The sequence below is a fragment of the Anneissia japonica genome, unplaced genomic scaffold (genome assembly GCF_011630105.1).
Source record: "Anneissia japonica isolate Jap-2015-1 unplaced genomic scaffold, ASM1163010v1 scaffold287899_len104024_cov147, whole genome shotgun sequence".
Lineage (NCBI taxonomy): Eukaryota > Metazoa > Echinodermata > Crinoidea > Comatulida > Comatulidae > Anneissia > Anneissia japonica.
In genome coordinates, this window is record NW_022749909.1 from 45,779 (window position 1) to 71,880 (window position 26,102).

Sequence of the window (26,102 nt, forward strand, 5' to 3'; positions counted from 1 at the left end):
GACATTGGGAAACCAAACNNNNAAGAACAGTCCTACATTGAATTGTGCTCATTTTTTTTAGAATCTCCTTTAGAGTATGTGTTAGACTTAGTACTCAAGTTCATTGATTAATTTGGTAATTTCTTCTTTCAGCGTTTCTTCTGGTCATATTTTTACAATGCAGCACAGTATGAAGAAAATATCATTTGCTATACTAGCACTTACCTGCCTAATTGGTGGTGTACTTTCAAAATCTAAAGATTACTATAAAATACTTGGAGTTGAAAAGAACGCATCTCAACAAGATATCAAGAAAGCGTTTAGAAAACTAGCCATCAAATATCATCCAGATAAAAATAAAGATCCCGATGCAGAAAAAAAGTTTGTTGAAATAGCAAAAGGTAAATTACAGTTTCAACTTTGATTCAGCGGAGGCTCCTGAAATAGGGGTCAAAAACAAATTGACTAGAGAATCAGGGAGCATCCTAGAATAAAATTGCGGTTAGTTCATAGGAATTAGAGATGTTATGGTGGCCCAAAGTTGTGCTTTAAGACCAAAAATTATCTGTACTACAAGTTGACAATTACTTTGTTTTACCATCAGCAAATTTTTAGTCCAGTGACATCCACAGAGGTCCAAACTTGTCCTATGTGCTAAAGGTGGAGACTAAACTATTTCCCCTTGACCCTTTGCTTGTGGCCACCACTGCTTTTTAAATTTTATAATATGAAATTCAAATTGGCTGTTAAATTATGCTTTGCCTTTCCCCATATATGGTCATGATGACATCACACTGATATATGCAAATCACATTAGGCATTTGTTTGGAACTTGACTTACTGGGGCTCAGAATCTTTGTCATGGTGACTTGGTTGCTTTTGGGCCCCCAAAGGCAAATGTCTGAATAAATAAAACAATATTAAATACTGTAGTGTGGACAGATCTGTCAGACTAACTCCTCTTTCCTCTTATAAATTAATAGCACTTGAAATATTTATTTCGTTCTGAATCACATGTAACATTTTCTGGGACAAAAGTACAATTTTTTAAGAGCGAAGCTAATGTCTACTCCTTATCACAGCACTATTTTCTGTTGTTTCAGTTCAATTTTTCTAAAGGGAAGCAGTGATATTGTGGAATTAATGTTTTGCCCCACCTGACAAGTTTTAGTACCGAATACTCAGTACTTTCCCAAATACTTGCGAAAAAAATTGCAAGTGAATTGGGAGGGAATCGAACCCACAACCTCCAGTTAACCAGTCTGGCGCAATAACCACTAGACTACCAAGCTTGCGTTTAGTGACTAGCTATTTCGATGTGTGTTTGTATCTGGGAAATATCATAGAGTGATGTTTTGCCGATACGAAAAGACATAGGGCAAAACATCACTCCTTAATATTTTCCTGACGCAGACTCGCGTCAAAATATTATTGTGTGAATGTATTTTAACAAAGTTTCAATATAATTATTACAACTTTTCTGTTTGGTAATTAAAAGTGGAAGGAATATAAATTTAACTTCATTCATATAAATTTAATTCCCAAGATGTCTATAGTAAGAATTCAGACAAGATATGAAAAACGTCTTTTGAATTTCCATTCCGACCTTTGGGATGATAACTGTTACAACGAAAACGTCCATAGCCACAAAGCTGCCCTTTAATAAAAAAAAAATTATTTCTCCTCTTTAGCATATGAAGTTCTATATGATCCTGACAAGCGGAGACAGTATGATCAGCTTGGAGCCAACAAGTTTGAGAGTTTCAACAGGGGAGGGGGCTACAGTAAACCTGGGGCTCAAGAATCAATGTTCAACTACGACGACTTCTTCAAAAACTTCGACGAAACCATCAGATTTGGTCGAAGAAGAAGAGATAAACAGAAAAAGACTGGCGGTCGTAAATTTGGTTCCATTTTTGACAGCCTTTGGGATGACTTTGATTCGGACGGTAGCATGCAAGACATGCTGAATAATATGTTTAAAGATATGGGCAGTGGGCCGTCATTTGATGGGTTTGGTAGTTTCGCCTCTTCTTCCAAAAAAAAGGTAGGTATCTTAAAAGTAAAATTACAGAATTACTTTCATTTTGTTTTTTCTTGTATCTTTTTCCTGTACACCATTTTATCGTGTCTATTTTTAAACAGCGTCATCAATGTCTCACAACTTTTTAATGGGGGACATCCAGCAGCCAACCTGAACAAATTTTGTTTTTCAACATCTAAAAGCATTGTGCATGGCTAGGCCTCTGTATGTCACCCAGTGTTAGTTGCTAGGTTCTTGGAAATTTTCATTTCAAATTTAGCCAAAATCATAGTGTATACACTGAAGCCTATTCTTCTTTAAAGGCAATACTGAAAAATACTATTTCTGAATGCTTACTGTTTTTGAGCTGCCTTGTCAAGTATTTTTCTCAAAGGAAAATTTTATAATCATGTTTAATCATACAGCAGTAGACTTGTGGTGAAAGGAATAATTTGATTAAAATGCATTTGATGATTCATAAGTTTATAAATTTTGAAGGGACTTATAATATCACATTATTACTGGTACTGTATCTCATCAAAATACAGTAATACAATTTTAGGATTAAAGAGATTGTATGTGTTGATACTTTCACCTATCATCGGTCAACTTATTTTACTAAAGTTGCACTTTTCAGAAGTACTGTATGTAGCATTTACTTGATTGGTTGGTTTTTAAAGCACCATATACAAGTGCTATAAACTTCCTTAATGTTATTATTGTTAATATTATAATTATTATTGTTAATTACTATTATTATTGTTATTGCAAGTTGCTTTTAGCACATCACAAAAAGACGAGTAGTGTCTACGAAAAAAATATAAAACATCTAAAAACTATAATAACATTTTTTTTTTTTTTTTTTACTTTTAGGGTAAAGGAATGCATGGTCAAGCTCACATGTTTGGTAAGATTTTTACTTCAAATGCCTTCATTCATTAAATTGTAAAAATACATTTAATTGTTTCACAGGTTACTTACATGCATGTGAATTTGCAGTATATGGTACACATACCCTTTTGGTGCAAACGAATTACAAAGTGTTTATTTTTCCGGCTAAAAGTGCACCCTCACTAGTCATCACTAAAGCCGGGGACTCACTGTGGTCGACGGTCATTAGCCGGTGCGATTCTATGGATAAGGCAATGCCATGACACGTGTACAACGGATCGGTTTTTTTTTATGACGATCCATTCAGACTACTACCGACAGTTAGCAGACAGCTTTGTGGCTTCTAGCTCTCACAGGGGGTGGAGTTGGATTCGTCGTACGGACACAGTGGGTGCCCGGCTTAAATTGTTTCGCAAACGAATATGTATGCTAATGACTAAATAAACACTACCATCAGATAAATTATTCCCTTTCATATTGCAATGCATTTAAATGCAAATAATATTCCATATAGCAATGTTTCATGCTGCATTTTTGGCCGTTAACAGAACTGCTTTCATATTGCAATGCATTTAAATGCAAATAATATTCCATATAGCAATGTTTCATGCTGCATTTTTGGCCGTTAACAGAACTGGTCCATGGCACCCGGCTTTTGGAAAAACCCGGGTTATAAATCCTGCTGGTTTGTTGAATAGCGAATATGTATGCTAATGACTAAATAAACACTACCATCAGATAAATTATTCCCTTTCATTTTGCAATGCATTTAAATGCAAATAATATTCCATATAGCAATGTTTGGTCAATTTATATAACACTATTTTTTGTTTGTAACTGCACAATTAATAAAAAAATATAAATATCAAACACTAAAGAGTTCAGTTACCAAGTAAATAGAAACTTTTTTGCATGATGCTTTATAAAATCGAAATATTATATATATTTATTATTTATTAATCATTACAATTACGATAGAAAATTCAGTTGAATTCGAGTAACATTTATTCAATTAATCAATGGTAAGAAAGTATAATACATACTCCAAGTATTGAAATGCGTGCCATCATGTTGAGATTCAATATTTCAACATTAATTATGTCATCATCAGGAATGATGATTATTTAAAATTTAAATTTAAAAAAAAATTAATTCTTAATAAAATGTTAAATTGAACTTAAAAATGAAAGCAATCTAAATATTTAATTTAAAATTGAACATGTAGAAACTCTGTCCAGCTTATGAAATTTTGATTTTTTTTTTTTTATAAAAAACTGTTGTATGCCCATATATAGATAGCCATGATGGGCCTATATATGGTCACAATGTGACAACCATTTTTAGGCATGTTATATTTTTTTTTTATCAAATAATATTTGATAGTTCAGACTGAGCTTTATGTACCATTTTGATTTATTAATATCGTAATACTAATATATGCACTTGCACTTCCCCTATTGTCATCAACCCACATTCCCACCATTGTTTCCCTTTAAACCCTCGTTGAAATTTACAGCTAAACATCTTCATGTTCATGACTCACATGAAGCCAAATCCAAAATATTAGTCATGGTGTCAAAGGTGATGTTGAAGAAAAAATCTGCTGGTAAAAAAGGAGGAGCTACAAAAGAAAAAACTGTGAAGGAAGAACCAAAACCACCGCCTGAAGAGAAGCCGGTAGAAACTCCCAGGCCACCACCTCCTAAGCCGCCACCCCCACCTAAGCAGCCCGATCCACCACCAAAGCAGCCAGATCCACCACCAAAGCAGCCAGATCCACCACCAAAGCAGCCTGATCCACCACAGCAGACAGTGCCCCCTAATCCTGAACCTCCCCAAGATCCAGTCACCAAAGCAAAAGAAAGCCTTCTGTCTAAGAAAAAGGTTCTGTCTAAAGATGAATTCAAGGCTGAGTTTGAAAGAATTCGATCAGAATTTAAAGCTACGCTAGCTAAAATGAAGGGGCAATCACCCACTACCACTACAACAACAGTTGAAAATGACGGTGTTAAGCGCACAACAATATCGACCACAAATGATTTGCCTAAAACTACTTCCAGTGGTACACAAAAGTCAAGTAACATACCCAAAAAAGGTACAACTAATGCAGGGGAAAATATAAAACAACCAGAAAATAATAGCAAGAAACAAGAGCCTATAAATAAGAGGACAAGTAAGGAAAAAGTTATGAAAAATAATGAACCTCCAAAAAATGCTTCACAAAACATAAAGGTACAAACATTGACAAACAAGCAAAGACATGAAGCTCTGCACAGTTCTACTATTAACAGTATTCTTGAGAAACATAAGAACAGACGAAAAGGTGCAGCAGCAAATTCAACTGTAAAGGATAAAATGGAAACTAAAAATTTACATGGACATACTCAAGGGAAGAAGGGTGCTACTATATCTGTAAGGTCTCTTCACAACAGACTAAAACCTAAACCTCGTCCACCGTCAAGTTATAAACCTCCTCAGACAAGTTCAAATCGTAAAAGTCGGTCTACGACAGATCGTGAATCTAAACCAGCAAGTCCACAAAAATTCACTAAGGATTCAAATGCAAATGAGAGAAATAGAGACAGTACAAATCCACCCATGAATCAGAAACTAGGAGGTGTTGACAATCAACTAGATACTATGAAAATGCAGAAACCAAAATTAAGAAACCAAAGAACACATGTAGAAAAAAGGCAAACGCCAGATCTTAAAGATGAAAGAAATAAAAATCACAGTGAAGGTGATTCACGTGGGCGCTACCATGAGGAAAGAGACACTTGTGTCGAAGCAACAACTTATACCAACGCCAATGGACAAATCATATTTTGTAATTCGCCTGTTCTTAACAACAGGTATCGTAGGATGTCAGACAATGTAGATCCAGAAAATATGCAAAGTTTTGGTAAACGTTGGTCTGATAATACTTGTGGGGATGGACTTCTCTCTACTGCAGACTCTTCAACTGAGAATTTAGGTCATTATAAAAGCCAAACAGATGGGAAATTAAAAGTATCTGCAAGATCCAATGGCCCGGGTCGGAATACAAATGATGGCTTTAATCAAAAGATGGCAGGAAATACAGCCAAACAAAATTTTAATAGAAAAAATCCGAAAGTTTTCAATATTCCGAAATCAGATGAAGGAAATAAACCCGAATATAATATTAAGCTTGAAAAACTTACGCAAAATGAAAAATCAAGGACTGGTTTTGGAAGGAATTCATTGAAACAGGAAGCAAGCAGAGAAGAACTTCTAAATTCTGCGTCGAGAAAAACTCCTCAAGTCTAGATACCAATCCCAACATTTCATTATAGTTTTGTTTTTTCCTGATATATTTTTTTGAATCTAGCTTTAGCAACCGACAAGATGTAGTGGATTTTTATATAGTCATTGCACAGTTGAAGACTGAAATTCCAGATCTCTAGACAGAAATCAAATGGTTGAAACACTGGTCTGGAAACAAAAAACCCCAATAAATTCCTGGTCTGACTTTAGATAGTTTTCAGAACATTATGCAGCTAAAAACTAGAAAATTACAAAAACAGATATAACATTTCTTTGGGCAACATTTTAAAAGAAAACACATCTTCAATATGCAAGGTAATCATTATGTTTACTCAAACAGCTCTCCCTCCAATTCAAGTCACCTCCATTTCAAAAGCACTAAGATCTAAACAGTTGTGACTGGCTCTGGCGAAACCCGCCATTTATCGCAATTACTAATTTCCTACAAGCACCCAAAATGTTCAAGAATTAAAATTTTTAACATTTTCAGGTTTTTTTTTTCATTATATAAGAAAGATATTTTGAAGAAAATTTCTGCAAAATATCAGTCACTAAATTTAACTGAAAAGTATATTAAAATTATTTTTAAAATACAAATAATACAAATCTGATAATAAAACTATTGATTTTGGAATCTTTGGAAGCTGTTTTCTCAAAACGTACACGGCTGGTATTAAATTAATTAACTTCGCTATCTTCAACCAATTTCCATCAAATAAACACTGTGTTAAAGAAGTACTGTATTCATGTACAGTAGAATCTAAAAACACCAAAAAATCAATTGTGAATTTTCCCTACAAACGGCTAGTTTTGCCAGAACTGGTCACAGTTTTCAGTCTATAACACCATAATGATGGTTTCTAATTGGAGGATGACCTGTATTTAGCATTTTGTAGCATTTTAGACTGGGGCCTTGCCTGGTTTTTGTTTCATCTACACTCTTTTCAACTGAATAATTGTTTTGCATATACCCTTAATGACTCATCTTGTTTTCTATACCATTCTTTTTCCTTCCTTTTAAGTAGGATTGTTTTATATAATTTTATTGTAAATTTAACTTGTATTCATTAATAAAGTTAAATAAGAATGCATTTTAAATTTAACTGGTGGTATGGTCTGGCTATCTGCATTGTGTAACTTGCTATGCATTATTTAAATGTTTGTTCATTTTGCTTGCTTATTGCTGAATTTTTGCTGGTACAGTAGACTTGAATAATTTCCTTTCATATAATATATTAATTGAAGTGCATGTTTTATTTATGAGTAATATACTGTCTGTTGAACCAATTATTATAATATGGTGATACAATTCAATAAATTCAGTGGCCAAACATGTTTTTGCCAAAGGATTCATTAATACTGTAAAGTGTATTGCTATTGTTGTATTAATATAAAGGGAAAGTATTTTTTCAACAAAATATGCATAATACCAAATAGTGGCAAAAGATAAGCCAAACCAGTCACTCGTCATAAATTGTGTTTCATAGATAATGGCCAAAACATGCTAGAATGTCAACATTTCTGAAACCTAGTTTATTGCACTAAACTAACCTATACATCATTGCTATTGTTATTTTGCACATTTTCGATGTTAAAACAACAATTTTTAACAATTTGGTGATGGTTAGAAATGCCCGAAATCATAAACATTGAAGGCACTTTTCTCAAATACTGTACAGGTTGTATGTTTAAACTCCAGTAACTTCATAAGGCAATGTCGGATTTACATGATTCTTCTACCATTGTATAGCTCTCATTTTACTGCTTAACCCTGTAATAACTAGAAATCAAAGTTTTGTGAGGAGTGACTACTGGTTTGGCTTGTCTTTGCCACAAATACTTTTTGCTGTAAATTACCTGGTAATCAAGTAAAAAATTAAAGGAAAAAAATGATAAATTGAAAAAAATTTCATTAATTTTAATTAATTAAATTGTCTCTTTTTTTTTCTTTTGGTACAATTTCTTTTTTTTTTTTTCCTCACTTAAAATTGCAAATTTTTGCTGGTTTCCTTGGGAACCATGTTAGCCTTAGCGCCAGAACCGACATGATACAAATTTGTCTCTCTTTGGAAATTAATGATGTCATCATTGATATTTTAAATGAGAAAGTGCTTTTTAAAAGTGAATAGTAAATTTACCTGATTTCACAGACAATATATTTTTTATCATAATTAAATTTCATCAATTTATGTTAAGTTGTATTTTCCACTTTGCAATGATGCCTAGTAGTAAGTAAAGAAAATTGTTTATTTGGGGAAAACAGGACAATTGTAGTGCCTGCCTCCACCTTCCTCACCATTTTCTCAGAGGTATACGATGGACAAACTGCATAGAGTATGATACTGTATTACAATTTCTAATATGAAATATAAAACAAAGTAAAAGAAATAATATTTTTCACTTTACAACCTTTATTGTCATCCTTCCTACTTGTTTAAACTTTTACTATAATTTTGCTTTCTAATTCTCTCCTTCATTATTGAAATTTCCAATATACCTTACTAGCATTAAATCTTTATCATATTGATTAATAATTTAGGTAACATTTTTTTTTTTCTAAGTCAAAAATGGGTGTTGTAACATACTATGAACATTTTTGGCTATAGGAAAGAGAAAACTGCACATGGCAAGACTTTTTTTTATACCTTCTTTCGCGAAATTATTTTTTATCGTCAGAGGAGGGCAGAAAAAAAATAAAAACAAAATTTTGTTTTCTTTTTAACAGCAAATAGTTTTGCCAAAAACATTCAGAGGAAAAAAAGTATATAATATTTTATACATGAATTTGAACAATGTAGTAAGGGAATGGTTAAAATGCTTTAAATTTAGAAAAAAAAATATACATACCGTATTATGTTTTTGGAGATTTCAAGGCAGCAGCGTGCATAATAAAAATTAAGATTAATTTTATTTCTGAAATTTTCATTTTTTCTTGACAGCATGTGGGCTAATTGGCCAAAAATGAAATTTTATTTTTAATCGAAATCATTATTTTTGGGCAGCAATGTATAAAAAAAAAGTCTTGCCTAAAAAAATTGGAAGCCAAGTTATTCTATTAGAATTCAACTAATATTATTTGAAATTATAATTTATTTTTGTTTTCTACTTTCTGTGTCTTATTGCAGGTGATTTTTCAAACGATTTCCCAGGCTCAAGTGGTATAAACTGTCGGACGGTAACCGAAAGGAATGGAAACCAAGTTGTGACGTACACAACATGCACATGATACTAGTCATGTGATAGGTTAAGACATGTGAAAATTTATGGTATATTTTATTCTTAAGTGCCTTTATTCAATCAAAAATCAGGATGTCCTTCCTAAACTCAGTATTATAAAACAGTTTGCTAGTGGTCACTAGTATCAACACTTTTTAAGAAAATCTACATACGATGATCAGTGAACTTGGTAGGCCTACCAATTTACATGCTGTAACTGTCAATGGACTAATTATCACTTAGTCACAGTGGTGGGTCCAGAAATTTGCCAACATTGTTCAACAAGCTAGTAACAAATTGATGTGAAAAGTACAGTTAAACTTGCCTGAAGAAGTCGATTTTGCTTGACTTGAATAACTTCCAAGTTAAACTTATTTTACATGCCAAATTGTTGTGGTCTCCAATAATTAACAATCAGTAAGCCAAATTTTATTTAAGACAAACAATTTTTCTATGGCGTTCTGGATATACAGGTTCCACTGTACCTCCATCAGAGTCCTGGAGTATTGGGATTTAAAAATTGGCTATTAATCACATTACAATTGAATCAGCAATTTAATATTTTCATGTGGCCACAGGGATTTCATGCCTCTCTGACGGCCCTCTTCTGATGCCACCAGCAGTGGCATATATTTGAAGGGGGGTCCTACCCCCTTTAATATTTTTGGAAATTAAAAAAAATCAGATAAAAAAAAATAAGAAAACTGTATTAAAATAGTGTGCAATTTCAGACCATGTAGAGGTGTCATAAAAGTTTGAACCTTAGCCCCAACTATATAAGGCTGAGGTGATGGAGACCATTGATCTGTGACAATTCCTTTATGGGGTGCGCCCCCCCCCCTATTTTTAATTCCTGGATCCACCACTGAACATGCTTTGTAATCAACGCATATCTCATCAACATTTAAGAAAGAAATAGCCCAATGCACCAGTTAATTTTGGGTATAGAATTTTTACCAAATGTATGTGTACAACTGTACACATTTGTTGTTAGTCACATTGTGTACAATTGTACCTTTAAAAGGCAGTAATTATGTCATCACTCTTCACAATGTGTACACATAGCCTAATTTGCATAATTAGAGACTCGCAGACAGGAGGGTCTGTTCTTTTCCCTACCATGTTTGTCTAAAATAACTTCCATAAAAATTACAAAGAAATTTGGTTGGTATAAATTTATAAAAATATAAAGTAATTTATTTATTAACTGTAAGATTTATTATATTAAATTTATGTTTGTTTATATACCGTATCTATTCAAATAAACATCCCTGGAATGGGGGTTTGAGATAATTCAATGGAGGTCTTATTCTTTTGGGTTCAAAATGGATGCCAAATGGATGCTTGTCATTTCATTACACAACACAAAATATTTGTTGGAAAGTGTTTTTTTTTTTTTTTTTATGATCTGAGCCTGGCAATACTGTCAATGCTCGAAATATGCGCCGTGGCACTAAAATTTTTGTAGGCTCCAGTCCGGAGCTTATAAAAAAATACTGGCATGGCACTTTCGCTGCCCATTCTAATGTTACCTATTTCACGTATTCCCGAAGTTCAGTGGGCCTATCATAGGTTCTATCATCGTATAAATATTTATAAGGAAATGCTTGTCTTTCATTGTCTTATTTATTCATAAAACACTTCATTGTATTTAAAACCCTGTTTCATTACACTTAGGGTAATATTATATACTTTCAATTAAGTGCTGCTGTGCTTATTCGAGAGCAGCACTCAAAAAAAAAAAATCATGTTTGGTGTGGCGCTTTTTTTATTTTGCAGCTCTTGGCGATGCCCATCGACACTGAGGTCCCTGAGACAAATAAGGGGAAATCGGTAAAAACTTGCAGATTTAATTAATTTGAGGGAGATTCTTCCTAGGTTGCGGGAGGCCGTCCTGATTTCTGAGAGGTTTCCGAGACCTGGAACTCCTGCATTGGTAAATAAAATGGTGTTTCTTCCACGACTTGTTTTGGTGAAGTTATTCAAGAATTTTATTCAAGGAGAATTTAATCCAAATACCGGTAACTTTTTGGAGGTGAAGTTTATTTAAAGGGCGTTATTTTAAGCACGATATTTATTCAAATAAATACGGTACTGTCATTGTATAATTATAAAGCAAAACTGAATTATTTTGATTATTTTATGTGAACAATTGTAGACTGTGTTGAAATATATTCGTTCAATAAGAAAATCTTTTTAGTCTTGTTTGTGTTGTCAATGGAAACTTTACTCACTTTAGATTTAGTCCATCTAAAATGACATATTCTAGTTACTTTAAAAATGGATTTGGTCAAAAAACCATTGTCCAAAGTGGCGACTAGATTCAGACAGTTTACTAAATCTTTAAATTTGCTGCCAGAAATGTGGGGTTGTATGGAATGACTATACAATAATGGCTAGTCAATTGCCTAGCGGTTAAGAAAGGGGGCGCCACAACGTACATCCATAATATAGGCACTGGTTCGAACGGCGCGCTCACCTATGGTTCTGGCGGTGGAACAAGTCTTTTCAGGTAAGGACTATAAACCATAGGCCCAGCGTACACAACTTGGCTCGTGTGCAGGACGAGAACCCAGGACATATTTCGAGATGAATAGGGGGGGGGGGGTTTACATTGGTGTACTGGTCCATACAGCCCCTGTTGTGGACAGATGAGAGTAGATGGCACCAGTTTACTGGGTAGCTCTGACATGAAACCTTTAGTGCAGAAGCAAGTTACTGTATGCGCATTGAGACTTCGTTATAAATCGCTATATAAATCTAACTACATTACATAATTATTTTAATGCTAATTATTTGAAAGCTAATAATTTATTGAAATCAGTTACCACTACTTAGAATTATCTCAAAAACTATACCATAAATCCTCTAGTATAAGCATACACACTTTGAACCCAAACTGTTAGCATGTTTGAGCAACAGGCCAATTTGCAACACTGTATATTCACAATTCAAAGCCATTTTTATATTTCTCTATTCAAACTGTACCCTGGGCTTTTTGCCAGGATATAATGCTGGTACCTTAAATAGGGTATTGGCTATGCAAGAGGACCTACAGTAATCAATCATAAAAAATAAACGATAACTTTATTTGCAGCAAACAGATCAAACAATTTCAAACATGACAATTCATTTATTACAATAACCATTCACACACAAACAGAAATCAACATACTGTACTAAATCTCTAATTTTATGTGTTTAAATAAGTTGCCATATTGGCAACAATAAAATAGTAATTAATGAATGCACTATTGGTTCAGGTGTATTGTTACCAGTACAGTAATTGAAACATAATTTATTCACTTTTAAAGTATAAAAACCTTTACTAAAATTTAAAGCCTAAATTTTTTAAGGTATAAATGATGTGATAAAAGAATACTGTATTTCCAATTACTATTACCTAACAGTGGTTTTTGTTGAATTTACTATTCAATAGTAAACAAAAAAAATTAACACTACAAACAGATAGGTTTGTTATTTCATTTTTTAACATATTCAAACCATCTATTTTAGCTATACATACTGTACAATACTATTTACATCATTTCATAATTCTATAACTTTTAGTAAATCAGAATCGATTATAGATTTCACTACAGTTTTATAATGCTGTGATTTTGTTGAAGTGGATCACCACTTATTAGCATCCGTGAAAGGTACACCACAGATAATAGGGCAAAAATATTTAATCTCGAAATCCCAACAGAGGAATCTACCCATTTATAACATATCCAAGACATCAACTCATTGGATTCGAGTCAAGTAGTCTTCAATCACGTTTGAATAAAGCCTGGTTTCCATAAAAGCGCTACAATGTCAGTGCTTTCAGTGCAACCGCTGTACAGCGTAGCAAATCACTAACACATTCAGGAAGGCTCCCTATTCGACCGACCAATCAGCATCACCGAAAGCTTTGGCGATATCGTGTAGCAATTGTATGGAAACCATGCTCAACGATAAACTAACTAATGCTTTGTTCAACATGGTTTTATACATTAAAAAAAAAAAATATCAATCTAAACTACATTCAATGTCCTGAGTTAAAATAATGTGTACCAAAGTGTTATGCAAGGATTTGAGGGAATTGATTTTGAATTTGAGCCTTTGATTTGCCTTAATATCTGATATACTGTATTGATGTTGCAAGGCTATACAGTATTATATTTTTTAATTCTTACAAATTATTTTTTCTTGCAATAATTTTCAGAGTGTTTTGTTGTATTTTACCTTTTCAAACAAAAAAATCATTACATCAACGGCTCCATTCCAAATTTTTGCAGTAACATTAGAAATCAATACACAGTGAATCATTAGTCAAAGCAGCAACATATCGTCGCTCACATCACAAACTCATTAGTTGTCAAGCAATTTTGTATTCTTTACCACACGGAAAGTCTGTAACGACAACAGTGCGTATTTTAACAAGCTTTGTTTTTGTAGTTTGACTATGTTGCAGAAAGTGATTACACTCAATGAAGAAAAATTGATTGTTTTAATAATCCGAAAAAAAAAAGAGATACACAGGTCTAACCAGCCTACTGTTGTTCTATGGATGCTTCCTGTAACGTGACTACCTCTACAGCCTGTGATGCCACCGGGACGTTGGCGTGGTTCTGCGTTTGCTGGACAGCTTCGGCCTGCACAGTCACACTATTACTATCGGTGGTTGCTATGGTTTGTATTGTCTGCGCATGTTGAACTTGCATCTGGTCACTACTGATACTCGACACCGGGTATATTGAGGCAGGGATAACGATACCTAAATAACCATTAAAAACATGTTAAAACATAGCTAAACATCAATTGAAAGAAAATATACAAACAGAAAGGGTTCTGGTATAAAGAATTAAAAATTAATTATACTTTTCCTACGTCAAAGTTGTAGCTGTAGAAAACTAAGGGTGGGTATAAATATTTAAGGGTGGGTGGGTAAGAGACATTTTGAAGGGTGATAACATTGGTAAACTCAAAATAATAAGAGTGGATTTTAAGGATGGAAAAGTGGGTTAGTAAGGGTCGGTTGAGGGCAACAGAATTAGCTTTAAACTGGGTGAAAACTTCAAGGCTGAGTGGCCCCGCTAACCTCCGCCCCCCCATAACTACATCCCTGCTATATCAATGGTGTTGAAGCACTCACTAGCTAAATGCAAGTGCCCTGGACTTTAAGGGGACCCAGATAGTAATCTGCATTTTTTGCCAAGACAAGCACTTTATTAAACCACATATCGGAATTCAGCAATACAGGTCAGCCCTTAAGGTGTCAAAATATGCCCTTTTAAAAATTGCTGGCACCAGGGCTATACTTGGCACCATCCCTTTAGCGTAGTAGCGCCCCGAAGAAAGCCTAGCCAAGTGTTTCTAGCCTCTACATACACAAATGTGTCTCTTTATGCAGTAATAAACCCAACTCACTCTGGTTAGCGTCTGTTGAGAGCATAATCTGACCGTCGGCCAACGTTGCTTCGGTGAGCGTTGCGACCGTGTGTCCACCATCCCCGTTCATGGTCACCGACACTGGAGTTCCGTTCTGCGTGGCGGCAGCGACTTCAGCAAGTGTTTGCACAGCTTGGGTGGCCTCCGCTTGTTGGCTGACGCCAAGCTGTGCATGTTGTAACTGAGACTGTTGGATCAATACCTGTTGAAGGTGTGGTATGTGGTTGAGGTGCTGAACTTGTCCCAGCTGTTGGACATGCTGGATCTGTTGAACTTGCTGTAATAAAATAAATATGAATATATATTGTCAACTTTTCAGGCTCTTTTACATTAAATGCCTCCGTCAATATTTTTTATTGTATATATCAATGTTTATATTATTTTAATACAGCATTCTCATATTTAAAGTAAACATGTGCCTTTTTAATATTTTTTTATCGATTTATTTTTGTTCATTCACTAGTATTATATTTTACTAATTACATTTTACTAGTATGTATATAATTGTAACATTTAGTTAAACAAATCAAGACAGCTTTTAGTGTAGGAGTAAATGCTCAAGGGGCTTATAACATATTTGTAGGCTTCAGTGTGTCGCTTATTCGAGAGCGGCACTTATTTGAGAGTGGCGCTTATAAAAAATATATTGGCGTGGTGCTTTCCATGCCTGTTTCAATGTTACCTATATCACGTATTCCCGCAGTTTGGTCGGCCTTTCATGGGTTCAACTTCATCGTAAATAAACGTTTATAAATCTACTTCCTTGTGCCTTCATTGGTGTATTTATTCATTTTAACACTGTATACATTGTATTTAAAACCCCATTTCTCAAAGTGTTTCATTACACACAGCGTAATATTATATACTCTCATTTAAGCGCCGCAGCACTTAGCGACAATAAAACATGTGTGGTGCGGCGCTTAATCAAGGGTGGAGCTTATCCGAGCATTTATAGAAAGGCAAGACATTTTTATACCTTGTTTATCGAACCCTCCACCAACCGATAACTAGTCAGTGCACCCTTCAGCACACTAAACAAGGTATAAAATGGTCTGCCTAACATACCTTAAAAAAATAATGGAATCACAAATACCATAGTACAAAAACCATCAAATCCTAAATTCCATTGGGCAATATAGACGATTCCATTACTTTTAGGTAAGTTCTGCAAACTTTTTTACTTAACAGTATTCAGTTATTCACAAAAGAGAAAATAACATTTCAATTCAATTCATAACAAATTACAATTTAGTTTTTCTAACTGATAAAACATGGCATTAAACATAGGAATTATTACGCATATTTTATAGTATGAAAACAGAAAAAAACAAAAAAAAACAAAGAAACTATCAATAATATTGACTGTTGAAGGTACAGTTTCAATATTCAAAGAATTTGAGTACGAAAAAAAAAACTCACCGATACATCAGTAAGAGTAGCAACTGTATTTCCCGTGTCAACTTGTATAAGGGACAGTGTACCGTCAGCATTGTTGATTGTCTGTACAACTGTATGGGACGGGATAAGCTGATGGGTGGTTTGATGATGATGCGTTTCCGTTTCCTGGAAATCCGGCAACAGGTCCTCCCGGCCATGATGTTTGTAGCAATTTTTCACAATTGTACGAAGGGCATGAGTCCAAGACACCTGAAATAAATCGTATGTGTTAATTTAAGTTGTATTATATTAATGGACACTTTGGCACCAAAAAAGTGATATATCCCCTTATTTATTACTTAAATTGATTGCTTAAGGCACAACAAACATGTGCCATGGGTTGCCAATAGTGAATAAAACACGGTCTTATTTTTATAGTTACCAACCTGAGAGTTGAAATGTGACTACAACAGTTGGCTGGAGGGATGAGGGCCGCCAGGGACCCCGTCGAGGTCTAGGGTCAGAGCCCAAGAGGCAAAGGCCCTTGGCACTTTTGACGATCTGAGCATTTTTAAGCAGTTTTTTAAACCATTTCGTCGAGTGTTTGTTGACAATACAGGGTAAACATACAAAAATATTTTTTATAAAGCCACGTACAATTTGAGTTTCAATGTTTAATTTTCTAATAAATCAAGTTACTGCATGACCATTTTTATATTTTTGATAAAACTAATGTTAAATGCATTTCCCCTTATTTCATAATTCATTATCACGTATAAACTTGTGCTAAATGTGCGACACATTTATGACCACGCATGTGTTTTTTGAAATGCGGGACCATTCCGTACGATCTGACATGGTTGGTAACTATGTACTTTTATTCATTAGTGAATCCATTTTACAGGACAAACATGAAATTAGCATTAGACTGGGTGCCTCCCCCACCCCCAATAGGTATATCCCTGTCTGCCTTAACTGTTTGGCCATTTAACATAAAAACACAATGCTTTACTGACTTGATCTTAGTCGCATAAGAACCGAAGAACCTGTCTGTATGTCTGTTAGAAATATTCAGCAAAAAGTAATGAATGGTGAACATCATAAAATTTAAAGGAATGGTATATAATAATCAAAGAAAGGTTATTAAAGGAAATGTTAAGGTCAGAGACATTTAATTGTTCACCACAAGCATAAAAGGAAATAATGGAATCACCCCATGTATTCAAACAGCACTCAAGAAAACAAGATAGTATAATACATACTCCAAGTACCGAAATGCATGCCATTGTGTCGGGATTCAATATTTCAACATTAATTATGTCATCATCAAGAAAACAATGCGCCTGATTATGACAGTCGATTCCATTATTTTATTGAGGGTATTCTGGAGCGCAAGAAAATAATGTGCCTGAATACAACGGGCGATCCCATTATTTCATGGGTAGGCTGCAGTTTCATCCAATTATACAAGGCCTCCATATTGTTGGTACTGTATTCAGGCACAGAACGGAGTTATGCCAGCTATGGAGTGACTGCTCTAGTTTTGGTTTGTATTAACATATCATACCTTTCGTTTGTCTTCATCTGACCTGACATCACTCCTGACATTTGCCCACGGTAAATCAGACGGCCACCATACTGGTCTACATGTCTCCTTCCCCCAGCCAGGTTTCCCCCTCCCTGTGGAGTACTTCAGCATCAGTGGTATGAACCCTCGAAGCTGGGCTTGGGTCATTTTGTCCACAGGGGTGGGTATGCCATCTATGACTAATGGCGGAAGCTCATGTAGGTTGGTATTTTCTGGGGGCGGAGCGGGGGCTTGCTGAGCCAAAGCAGCCTCCAAATCTTGCATAATCACTGTGCGACAGTTTCGCATCTAGAGAACAAAAATACAAAATCAATTTTCATACAACTTTTAATCACACAGAGAATAAAAAGCACACAAACACAGTTACAAATACAGTTAGGCATTTTTAAACACAGATTAGCATATTGCTTGAAAAGAGGATGTTTTGTTTTGCAAATAACTTTTATGGTATTTGTCTTGTGAGAGTCAAACAAAAATTGTCAATATAAAAAAGGATGGAGAATAAAGACATAATTTTAGTTCATTTGGCCTAATAGTGATATATAAAAAATTATTACAATGATGGGTTATAATAATGAAGTCAACTAAAAAGGTTAGTTTAAAAATATCTGTATTTGATTTGAAATTTATTAAGAGGTAGCAACCCTTGGTGGCAGCTATGTCATTCACAATTATTAGGTTCACAGATTAAACAATTAAGTACAGTACTGTTACAATAAAATTTAATCTGCCTTTCTACAGATCTACTTAATTGAAGTTAAGATAATAAATAGTAGAAATAGAGCATATATATTGGAACATTTGTCGAAATGCATTGTGGGAGAACGGAGAGCAATTTAACCTCGTCCCCGCAGCGGCACTATATATCAATAATAAAGGTGATGGTCATGTTCATTTGTTTCCTGTAGTTTCTCCACTGAGTCAAATGTCAAATTTGACCATGCTCACGGGAGGGCAGATGTCCCATCAATTTTAATGCAAATATGCAGATGAACTCATTCTTCTGCTATTTAAGTTCTTTGGTTCTACCAAGTGAGACCCAAGTGAAGGGCGCCTAAAACTAGCGCCGATATTACGGACGCTGTAAGCAGCCTTACTGCTCAGGCACTCAAGTTCTCAATAGGTCGAGGTTAACAAGCAGTATTTTAATACCACTAATATCAGTCAGTATTATTTTTTTTACATTAATTGGTTTAAGTCGAAGGCTAAGGATATCCCTTCACAATAAAAACACTAAGACAAGATGCCCTACATAAACTAAGTCTTGTTATGAGGATTAGGAAGTGGAACCTGATAACATGACAGATATTGAACCCAGGACTCAGGGATTGGAAGGCATGCATCTTAACTACCAACCATGTTATATTCAACTCCACTCTAGTAAAAAACACGCACAAATTTGAATACTTACAACACCTTCCAATGGACATGACCCACTAACTTTGAATGTCTTTTCTCCTTTTCCTGGAATACAGCAAATTACAACTGCCTGCTGTCCAACCCTTGTTGCATATTCATCGATTGTAGCTCTCAACTTCCTGTCAAAGAAAAAAACCCATTAACTGGTAAGATTATGGCAAACAGATCATAAACAATTACACAGGAATGGTTAATGATAAACAATTGAACAGGAAGAATGAAGGAATGGGTAATGATTAGATAAGGGTGATCATTTCATGAACCATTTAATCATGGAGAAAATAAAATAGAATCTATTTTATTTTCTCCATGATTTAATAGTGTAAGAAAAGATTCTCTACAGTACTTTGATACAACAAGTACACAATTTGTACAATACCTTCAGACAACTGCAATATTAAACTTTGCTAAGTTTTAGCAATAATAGAAATTCAAGTTGTTGATATATTCAGATACATGAGCATATAATCTTTAAAATGAGGGGTCATTCATTGAAAATAGACATTACATGCCTAATTTATTGGAAAGTAAATGTAGAGCACTAAACATAAAGATGATTTTGAGTAATTACCTTTCAAAGTTATTTGTGCATACATTGTTCAATAAAAATTAACTATCACAATAATGTTAAATAAACAATTTATTGACCATTTCCAGAACTAATACTTTGGGACACGAATAATAAGACATAAAACTGTTGATCTATAGTGATCAACAAATTTGAATTTTTGGGCAATTTTTTTTAGCTCTAACACTTTATAGCTTTAAATTTAATCAATACTAGCCAGTGCGACAAATTAACCATTTTGCCACTACATGATTCATCGACATATGGAGTCTCTCAGGCTTCGATCTCCAACTAGAAAGTTAGTTTTGTATTAATATGAAGATTGTAGTAAGTTTTGATACTTTAAATAAATTTTCTCAATCAGAGGTGTCTTGAATAAACAATTATTTTATTATTAATAATCCTATGCCTACGCATCCATTGTTCCTATTGTAGACTCAGACACTCCCACAATTGTTTTCCAGAGTGCTATTATTAAAGAGGTCCAATGTGGGCATGAAAGCTAGCATACATTAAATATATTAGTGTTAAGACCAAACTTTTTTCTTTCTTTGATTTGCATACTTTATATTTTTTTACAGATTATCAGGGGAGGGCGGAATGAAAATTTAAAAAAATTGTGTTTTCTTATTTAGCAAATAGATTTGCCAAAATCATCCAGACGGAGGAGAAAATAAAAATAAAATTTTATTAGTAAATGTAAAACAGGATGGTTAAATGCTTCAAATATATATAATTATGAAGAAATATACATCTATTTTTGGAGATTTCAAGGCAGTGGAGGACGTAATAAAAATTTTTTTTTTAATTTATTTTTTTTCTGAAATTTCTATTTTTACGTGACAGCAGGTGCACTAACTGGCCGAAAATAAAATCTTATTTTTATTCGAAATCACAAATATTTGCAGTCGGTGGGTTCACTAAACAAGGTATAAAAAAAGTGTCTTGCCTGAAGTGTTCTTTTTTTTAAATCTTTTAAATACTGTAATAATTTGCTGGTGGCAGCAAACAGTTGGTGGGTAGCCCTCCTGCAGGGCCCCATCAATAATTTGACAAAAACTGTAATACTGATTTTGCAATAGCAGGCCTATGGATCATCAGTTGGTTGTTGTTTATTGTAGTTTGTTTTCATTGCAGGCATGTGGTTGTTGTTTATTGCACGAGTAATGGATCACCAGTTTGGTTGTTGTATATTGAGGTTATCAGAAGATATTAAACTATTGTATGTTATACATACATCACATAAATAAATATATTTATTTATGTGATGTCATCATGACCATATTTAGACATATCTCATGTTTTTGTCAAATATTTTAAATATTTTCTAGAACAAACCTCATCAGCCTGGTCTGTTGCCTGCGTCTAATTGAAGGGTTTGTTTCAAACGAGTGAGGGCGTTTCCGTTTCTTTCCCGTTGCTATGGCAGCTGCTGCAGCTACACCAATAGGACCTGCAAACAAATTAATATCGATTCCAAATGAAAATCAGTGAAATCTGTATCAAGACCTCAGGAAGAAGTAAACACATACAGTAAATGACCAACATAATAATATGAATAAACAATATATTTTTTTTAATAATTTTAAATAAATAATTAATTTTTTTTAAAGAAAAGTACAATCGATTTGTGTACTGCATCAGAGCAAAATCGTTAATGGTAAAACTCCATGGTATGCCACATGCACACGTCAGCCACATATCTCATCACATGCAGCATATAACCTAATAATTATTGCAAAGTAAGTAGGGGAAGCTGGAGACATGTTTACTTGTTCATTCAAAAAACTGAATGCTGTCAAGTCCAATTTACTGAAGACGGCTTAGTTACTGGGCAAAATATCAGACTGCCTAATACCGTAAATGCTCAAATAAGCGCTGCGGTGCTTATAAAATTTGTAGAGGCTTCAGTGCAGCACTTATTCAAGAACAGCGCTTATTCAAGAATTAACGGTATATTGTTTCTGAAGTGGGTTGGCAACTCCATAATTTCAAAGGTCATCCTAGACTTGCTTATAATTATCAAGCAAAATTTTTGGTGAGTTCAATAGACATATTGAATCATAATAATGCAATCTGAGGATGTGACCAGTCAAAAAACAATCATGTTGTTACTTTTTTTCTAATTAGGTGTGAATTTAATGATGAAAGAAATGATAAAAAAAGTAACAAGCAATTGATTTTAATTTGTATTGGATCTTGGAAACACATGGAAAAAAATGTCACTTACCAGCATGAGCCAACTGAGATGTCACTTCATCTGTCATACCAGCCATCAAATCCGACTCATCAAATGGCGTTTCTGGTGATGATGGCTCACTGATCTCATCGTTCATAATCATGGCTCAACTAATTGCTCTTGAATCTAAACAAATAAAAAAAAAAAACAATTAATTATTTGTATGACACACAAATAGATTTAAATAGTCTAGATTATTTGTTACACAAATGTAGTGGCATTCTCAACAATTTGTATGTTTCACAGTGGTCTGAACACCATATTCAATTCGTGATGGGCTTCATCACAAAATTAAGCCCACTGAGCTTCAATTCGAGGCTTTACGTAAAATCTTAGGACAAAGTTACAAGGATCAGTAAATAAACACTAATATGAACAGTCGTATTGCCTTTCCTAACCATTTATTTTTTCATGTTAACAGTGGGTGATTCTTTTCGCAACCATAACATTATAGATATTCATATACAATCGCACTGTTACCATTTTTATGTATACCCAAACTATGTCACGTGACCACCTGTAGTAAACAAACATCGCCGAATCCGTCTATTGCTCACTGATGAAATTGACGCTAAATTATTAAAGTAAATTTTGTTTGTGCAGCAAAAGAGTTTCTAGCGTTTGATACAATTTTAATGCACCCCCATTACACTAAATATTTATGCATCTTTGTGCTGCTTACTTAATAATTGAATTATTTCAAGTACAAAATAATCAGTAATTCTACTAGTGAGTCAAACTAAATCTAAATCAATCATGATCAATCATGAAATGCCTAAAATTTTTACAGCACATGCAGTACAATTTTGCTATTTATTTACAATATATTGTAGGCCTATATAAATATCTTTGAATATGTGTGTGGTGGCTGGCAGATTGCAAATGCAATCTCTCTAGGCCTATGTATGGACTCTGAACAAGAAGAAGCTACAGTAGTACAGGTGCAGGCTTACTGTTTTGCTGTAGGCCCATTTCAACTTGCATTATTGCTGTTCCTTGGAGTTAGAATAGACAGGCTAGCCCTTCTCTTCCCAACACCCCTCTTCCTGTCTAGCTCTAGTAAGTAGTAGGCCTAGCCTATAGCTAGGCCTAGGCCCTACTTTAGAGGCACGCTTTGGTCTTGATTCACATTTCCCACTCCGGATTCGGAAAGGTTGGGCCAAGACTACGACAACCGATTTTAATAGAAATGACTCCATCACTTCGCACTAACTGTGCATGTACGTATAAAGCAAACGTAAATAAACGGATAATGGGCAAAACATACGAAAATAACGATTCATAGCGCAGAATTGCTGTTTTTGTACAGCATGCGACTGCGCAAAAAATGGTCGGATCACGCAGACTCATCAGGCTGCCTGTTGTATAAAGAAGCTTAAACTAGGGATTGTGTCGAGTGCCTCCCGTAGAAAAAATGTATTTATCTGGTTCTTGGGCAGTATTTCTTCATATAAGTTACATTATACTGTACTCTGTATTTTGAGGATCTCAGTTGATGTGTTATTAACCGGTATATGTGTGTATATGGGACTCAGAAGATGTAACAAATATTTTTCTTTGAAAAACTCCGATTCCAAAATGTCGGAAGCAATGCGGCTGCGCGGTGTAAATTTAAGGCATGATGAGATAGGTTGCTTCGCAAAAAATACAAAATTTTATTAGTTTCCATGTATTTTTTGCCTCAATCTACCAACTAAATTAACAACCAAGTATCTAAAATACGTATATTGGTGGAAATATTCAATTCGAAAGAACACAATGTTTGTAAATAAGACTCAGTTATGCAGGACTTCTACAAAAAATTACGAGATCTTCACTGAGTCTGCGCAAAACAAAGAAACATTAATTTCATTCAACAATTTTACGTTATTTTATTGCATTACGAAAATAAAATAGGCAATATTTCAAGTGAATTGTAGAAACATAATAAAGTGAACTTACAACGAAGTATGAAGAAATATAATCAATCTTTCTTCAATGAAATTTGATGCTACAAATCTCCTATCTTTTCGTAAGGGCTGCGCAAAATAATCAAAAACTCAACGGTTCTGAGCAAGCCTCTCGATGGAAAGCGCCGAAATGGGCTTGGCTTGGCTGCAAAAACAGTACGTGTTCCCAATATTAACCTATAGAGGGCGTTCATTTATTTTATTGATTGGCAGAATATGGGAAGCAGTTTTATACTGTATAAAACTATTAGGGCCTATACACAGTATACGGCCTTTTAAAATAGTGATTTTTTTAAATATATATAGCTGCTTCTGATAATTTTAAAATGTGTACATCGAAAATCAAGAACTAATATGTACCTATATTAATGGTAGAGTCCCGAGTAGAATATATCTTTATTTCAAAGGCCTATTAGTATTTTCTCCGGTTGCCGGCCTAAATATTATTTCTGTGTAAAGCGAATATGGGAAATGTGCAATATGCGCTATATAAATATAATAATATTATTTATTATTATTTTTATTGGAATTGAATTAATTCCGTCAGATAGACCTAGAAGGCCTGTGTGTAATAATTTAAGAAAGTGTTCAAATAAACTTACTACCGTAAATTACAGGTGTGTTAATAAAAAAATATTAGAAATTAATGGAATATTTTAACAAACTAAACAATCGAAGTTGCCTAATTGAATTTAAATAATGTCGATGTAGAAGTGGAACCTTCTTTTACATTCAATAAACCATTGTAATTTTGTCACTGGTTAGGACATCCCTGGGAAGGGGGCACGCAGTGTGTGCATATACAGTTATGGTGTTAATCCAGAATATCAGTGTATACATCTGGGCAATTAATTGCCGTATGAAAGTTGTGTTTTTCGTAAATATTTATGAACATCAATCAGTGAAAGCAGGATGTGGAGATGTTATGAATGCATAACGATATTTTGACATCGACTGAAGGACATCCAGGAGCAAATTAGGGGAACCTGCCGGCCCGGGATCCCCTTAAATGTGTCAAGATAAGCTAGAAAAGTATATTAAAATTTTGTGAGTGCCATTTCCGACTATCTAGAGGTGCCATCTTAATCATAAATGTTCTTACCTCAGCCCCAACCAAGGTAAGGCTGAAGTGTAGGCCCCTACTGCTACACTTCATCCCCCCCCCCCCCTCCAACCACCCTCTATTTTAAATTCCCTGGATCCGCAGACTAAATCATTTACTTCGTCGTTAAAAACATTTGATTAAACAACAAGCATTAGGCCTACCACAAAGGAATTGGCGAGCGGGGACTATAAAGGGGCCTCACAGAGCCCCCAAACTACTGTTGATAACCAATGCGTCCTGACGACTATGGCCTGAGTGATGGTCAACAACACTGTTGTTGTTGTTGATTGATTGATTGATTGATTGATTGATTGAAATTTATTATTTGTGTATTCAGTCCTGGTTTTTATAATTGCCCTATGTGAGATGAATCATCATCATTATCAGTGGCGGATTTATAGGAGGGTGGGGCGGGCCGGCTGCGGCCCCTTTTGGGGAGTATAAAGAAAGCTAAAGGAAAGAAAGAAAAAGTAATTGATCGCCCAAAACGCCTTACATACACTTAAGAGAAAGGAGTGCTTAGTGCTTAATTATAAAATTATAATAAATTCTAACTACCAAAGTTCTACTCTCGAGCGAAAGTCTGTATTATTTTAGTGTGCAACAATGCGAATAAATGCCCCAAGGGTAGATTGTATCCATCAATTGTAGAATAACCTAAGATGTGTACAAGAGACAGGCTGTATAAAGAAGCTTAAACTAGGGATTGTGTCGAGTGCCTCCCGTAGAAAAAATGTATTTATCTGGTTCTTGGGCAGTATTTCTTCATATAAGTTACATTATACTGTACTCTGTATTTTGAGGATCTCAGTTGATGTGTTATTAACCGGTATATGTGTGTATATGGGACTCAGAAGATGTAACAAATATTTTTCTTTGAAAAACTCCGATTCCAAAATGTCGGAAGCAATGCGGCTGCGCGGTGTAAATTTAAGGCATGATGAGATAGGTTGCTTCGCAAAAAATACAAAATTTTATTAGTTTCCATGTATTTTTTGCCTCAATCTACCAACTAAATTAACAACCA

General features: G+C 34.5%; 2 protein-coding genes across 6 annotated transcripts in view; one reads left to right on the forward strand and one right to left on the reverse strand.

The window, feature by feature from the left end:
- The window catches only part of LOC117121232 (TNF receptor-associated factor family protein DDB_G0272098-like), an 8,442-nt gene extending 1,699 nt beyond the window's left edge, over nt 1-6,743 (forward strand). The window contains exons 2-5 of one of the 2 annotated variants that reach the window (XM_033266359.1): nt 133-380; nt 1,671-2,026; nt 2,876-2,909; nt 4,410-6,741. In XM_033266359.1, coding sequence (XP_033122250.1) covers nt 158-380; nt 1,671-2,026; nt 2,876-2,909; nt 4,410-6,181 — 2,385 coding nt within the window. In that variant the 5' untranslated portion in view covers nt 133-157 and the 3' untranslated portion in view covers nt 6,182-6,741. Of the gene's footprint in view, nt 1-132; nt 381-1,670; nt 2,027-2,875; nt 2,910-4,409 lie in introns of both variants that reach the window. The other variant, XM_033266360.1, reaches the window with a different exon arrangement.
- Nucleotides 6,744-13,899: 7,156 nt separating this feature from the next.
- Nucleotides 13,900-24,117, reverse strand: LOC117121234 (DNA-binding protein P3A2-like). 4 transcript variants are annotated; one of them, XM_033266365.1, is made up of 8 exons: nt 23,963-24,117; nt 22,013-22,147; nt 21,121-21,235; nt 19,207-19,333; nt 17,775-18,083; nt 16,250-16,477; nt 14,810-15,107; nt 13,900-14,156 (listed from the first exon to the last, which is right to left on the reverse strand). In XM_033266365.1, the coding sequence occupies exons 2-8, from the start codon at nt 22,122-22,124 to the stop codon at nt 13,933-13,935; spliced, it is 1,413 nt and encodes a 470-aa protein (XP_033122256.1). In that variant the 5' UTR covers nt 22,125-22,147; nt 23,963-24,117; the 3' UTR covers nt 13,900-13,932. The 4 variants fall into 4 exon arrangements, with proteins under 4 accessions (XP_033122256.1, XP_033122259.1, XP_033122260.1 ...); XM_033266368.1 differs by lacking the exon at nt 23,963-24,117 and adding an exon at nt 23,493-23,636; XM_033266369.1 differs by lacking the exon at nt 23,963-24,117 and adding an exon at nt 23,289-23,392.
- Nucleotides 24,118-26,102: the final 1,985 nt, after the last annotated feature.

Coding starts and splice junctions, on each gene's coding strand:
- LOC117121234 (XM_033266365.1), bottom strand. CDS start 22,124: ATGATTATGAACGATGAGATCAGTGAGCCATCATCACCAGAAACGCCA. Junction 21,236..22,012: donor ATCTCAGTTGGCTCATGCTG/GTAAGTGACATT, acceptor ATTTGTTTGCAG/GTCCTATTGGTGTAGCTGCA. Junction 14,157..14,809: donor CTCAACAGACGCTAACCAGA/GTGAGTTGGGTT, acceptor ATGGTTATTTAG/GTATCGTTATCCCTGCCTCA.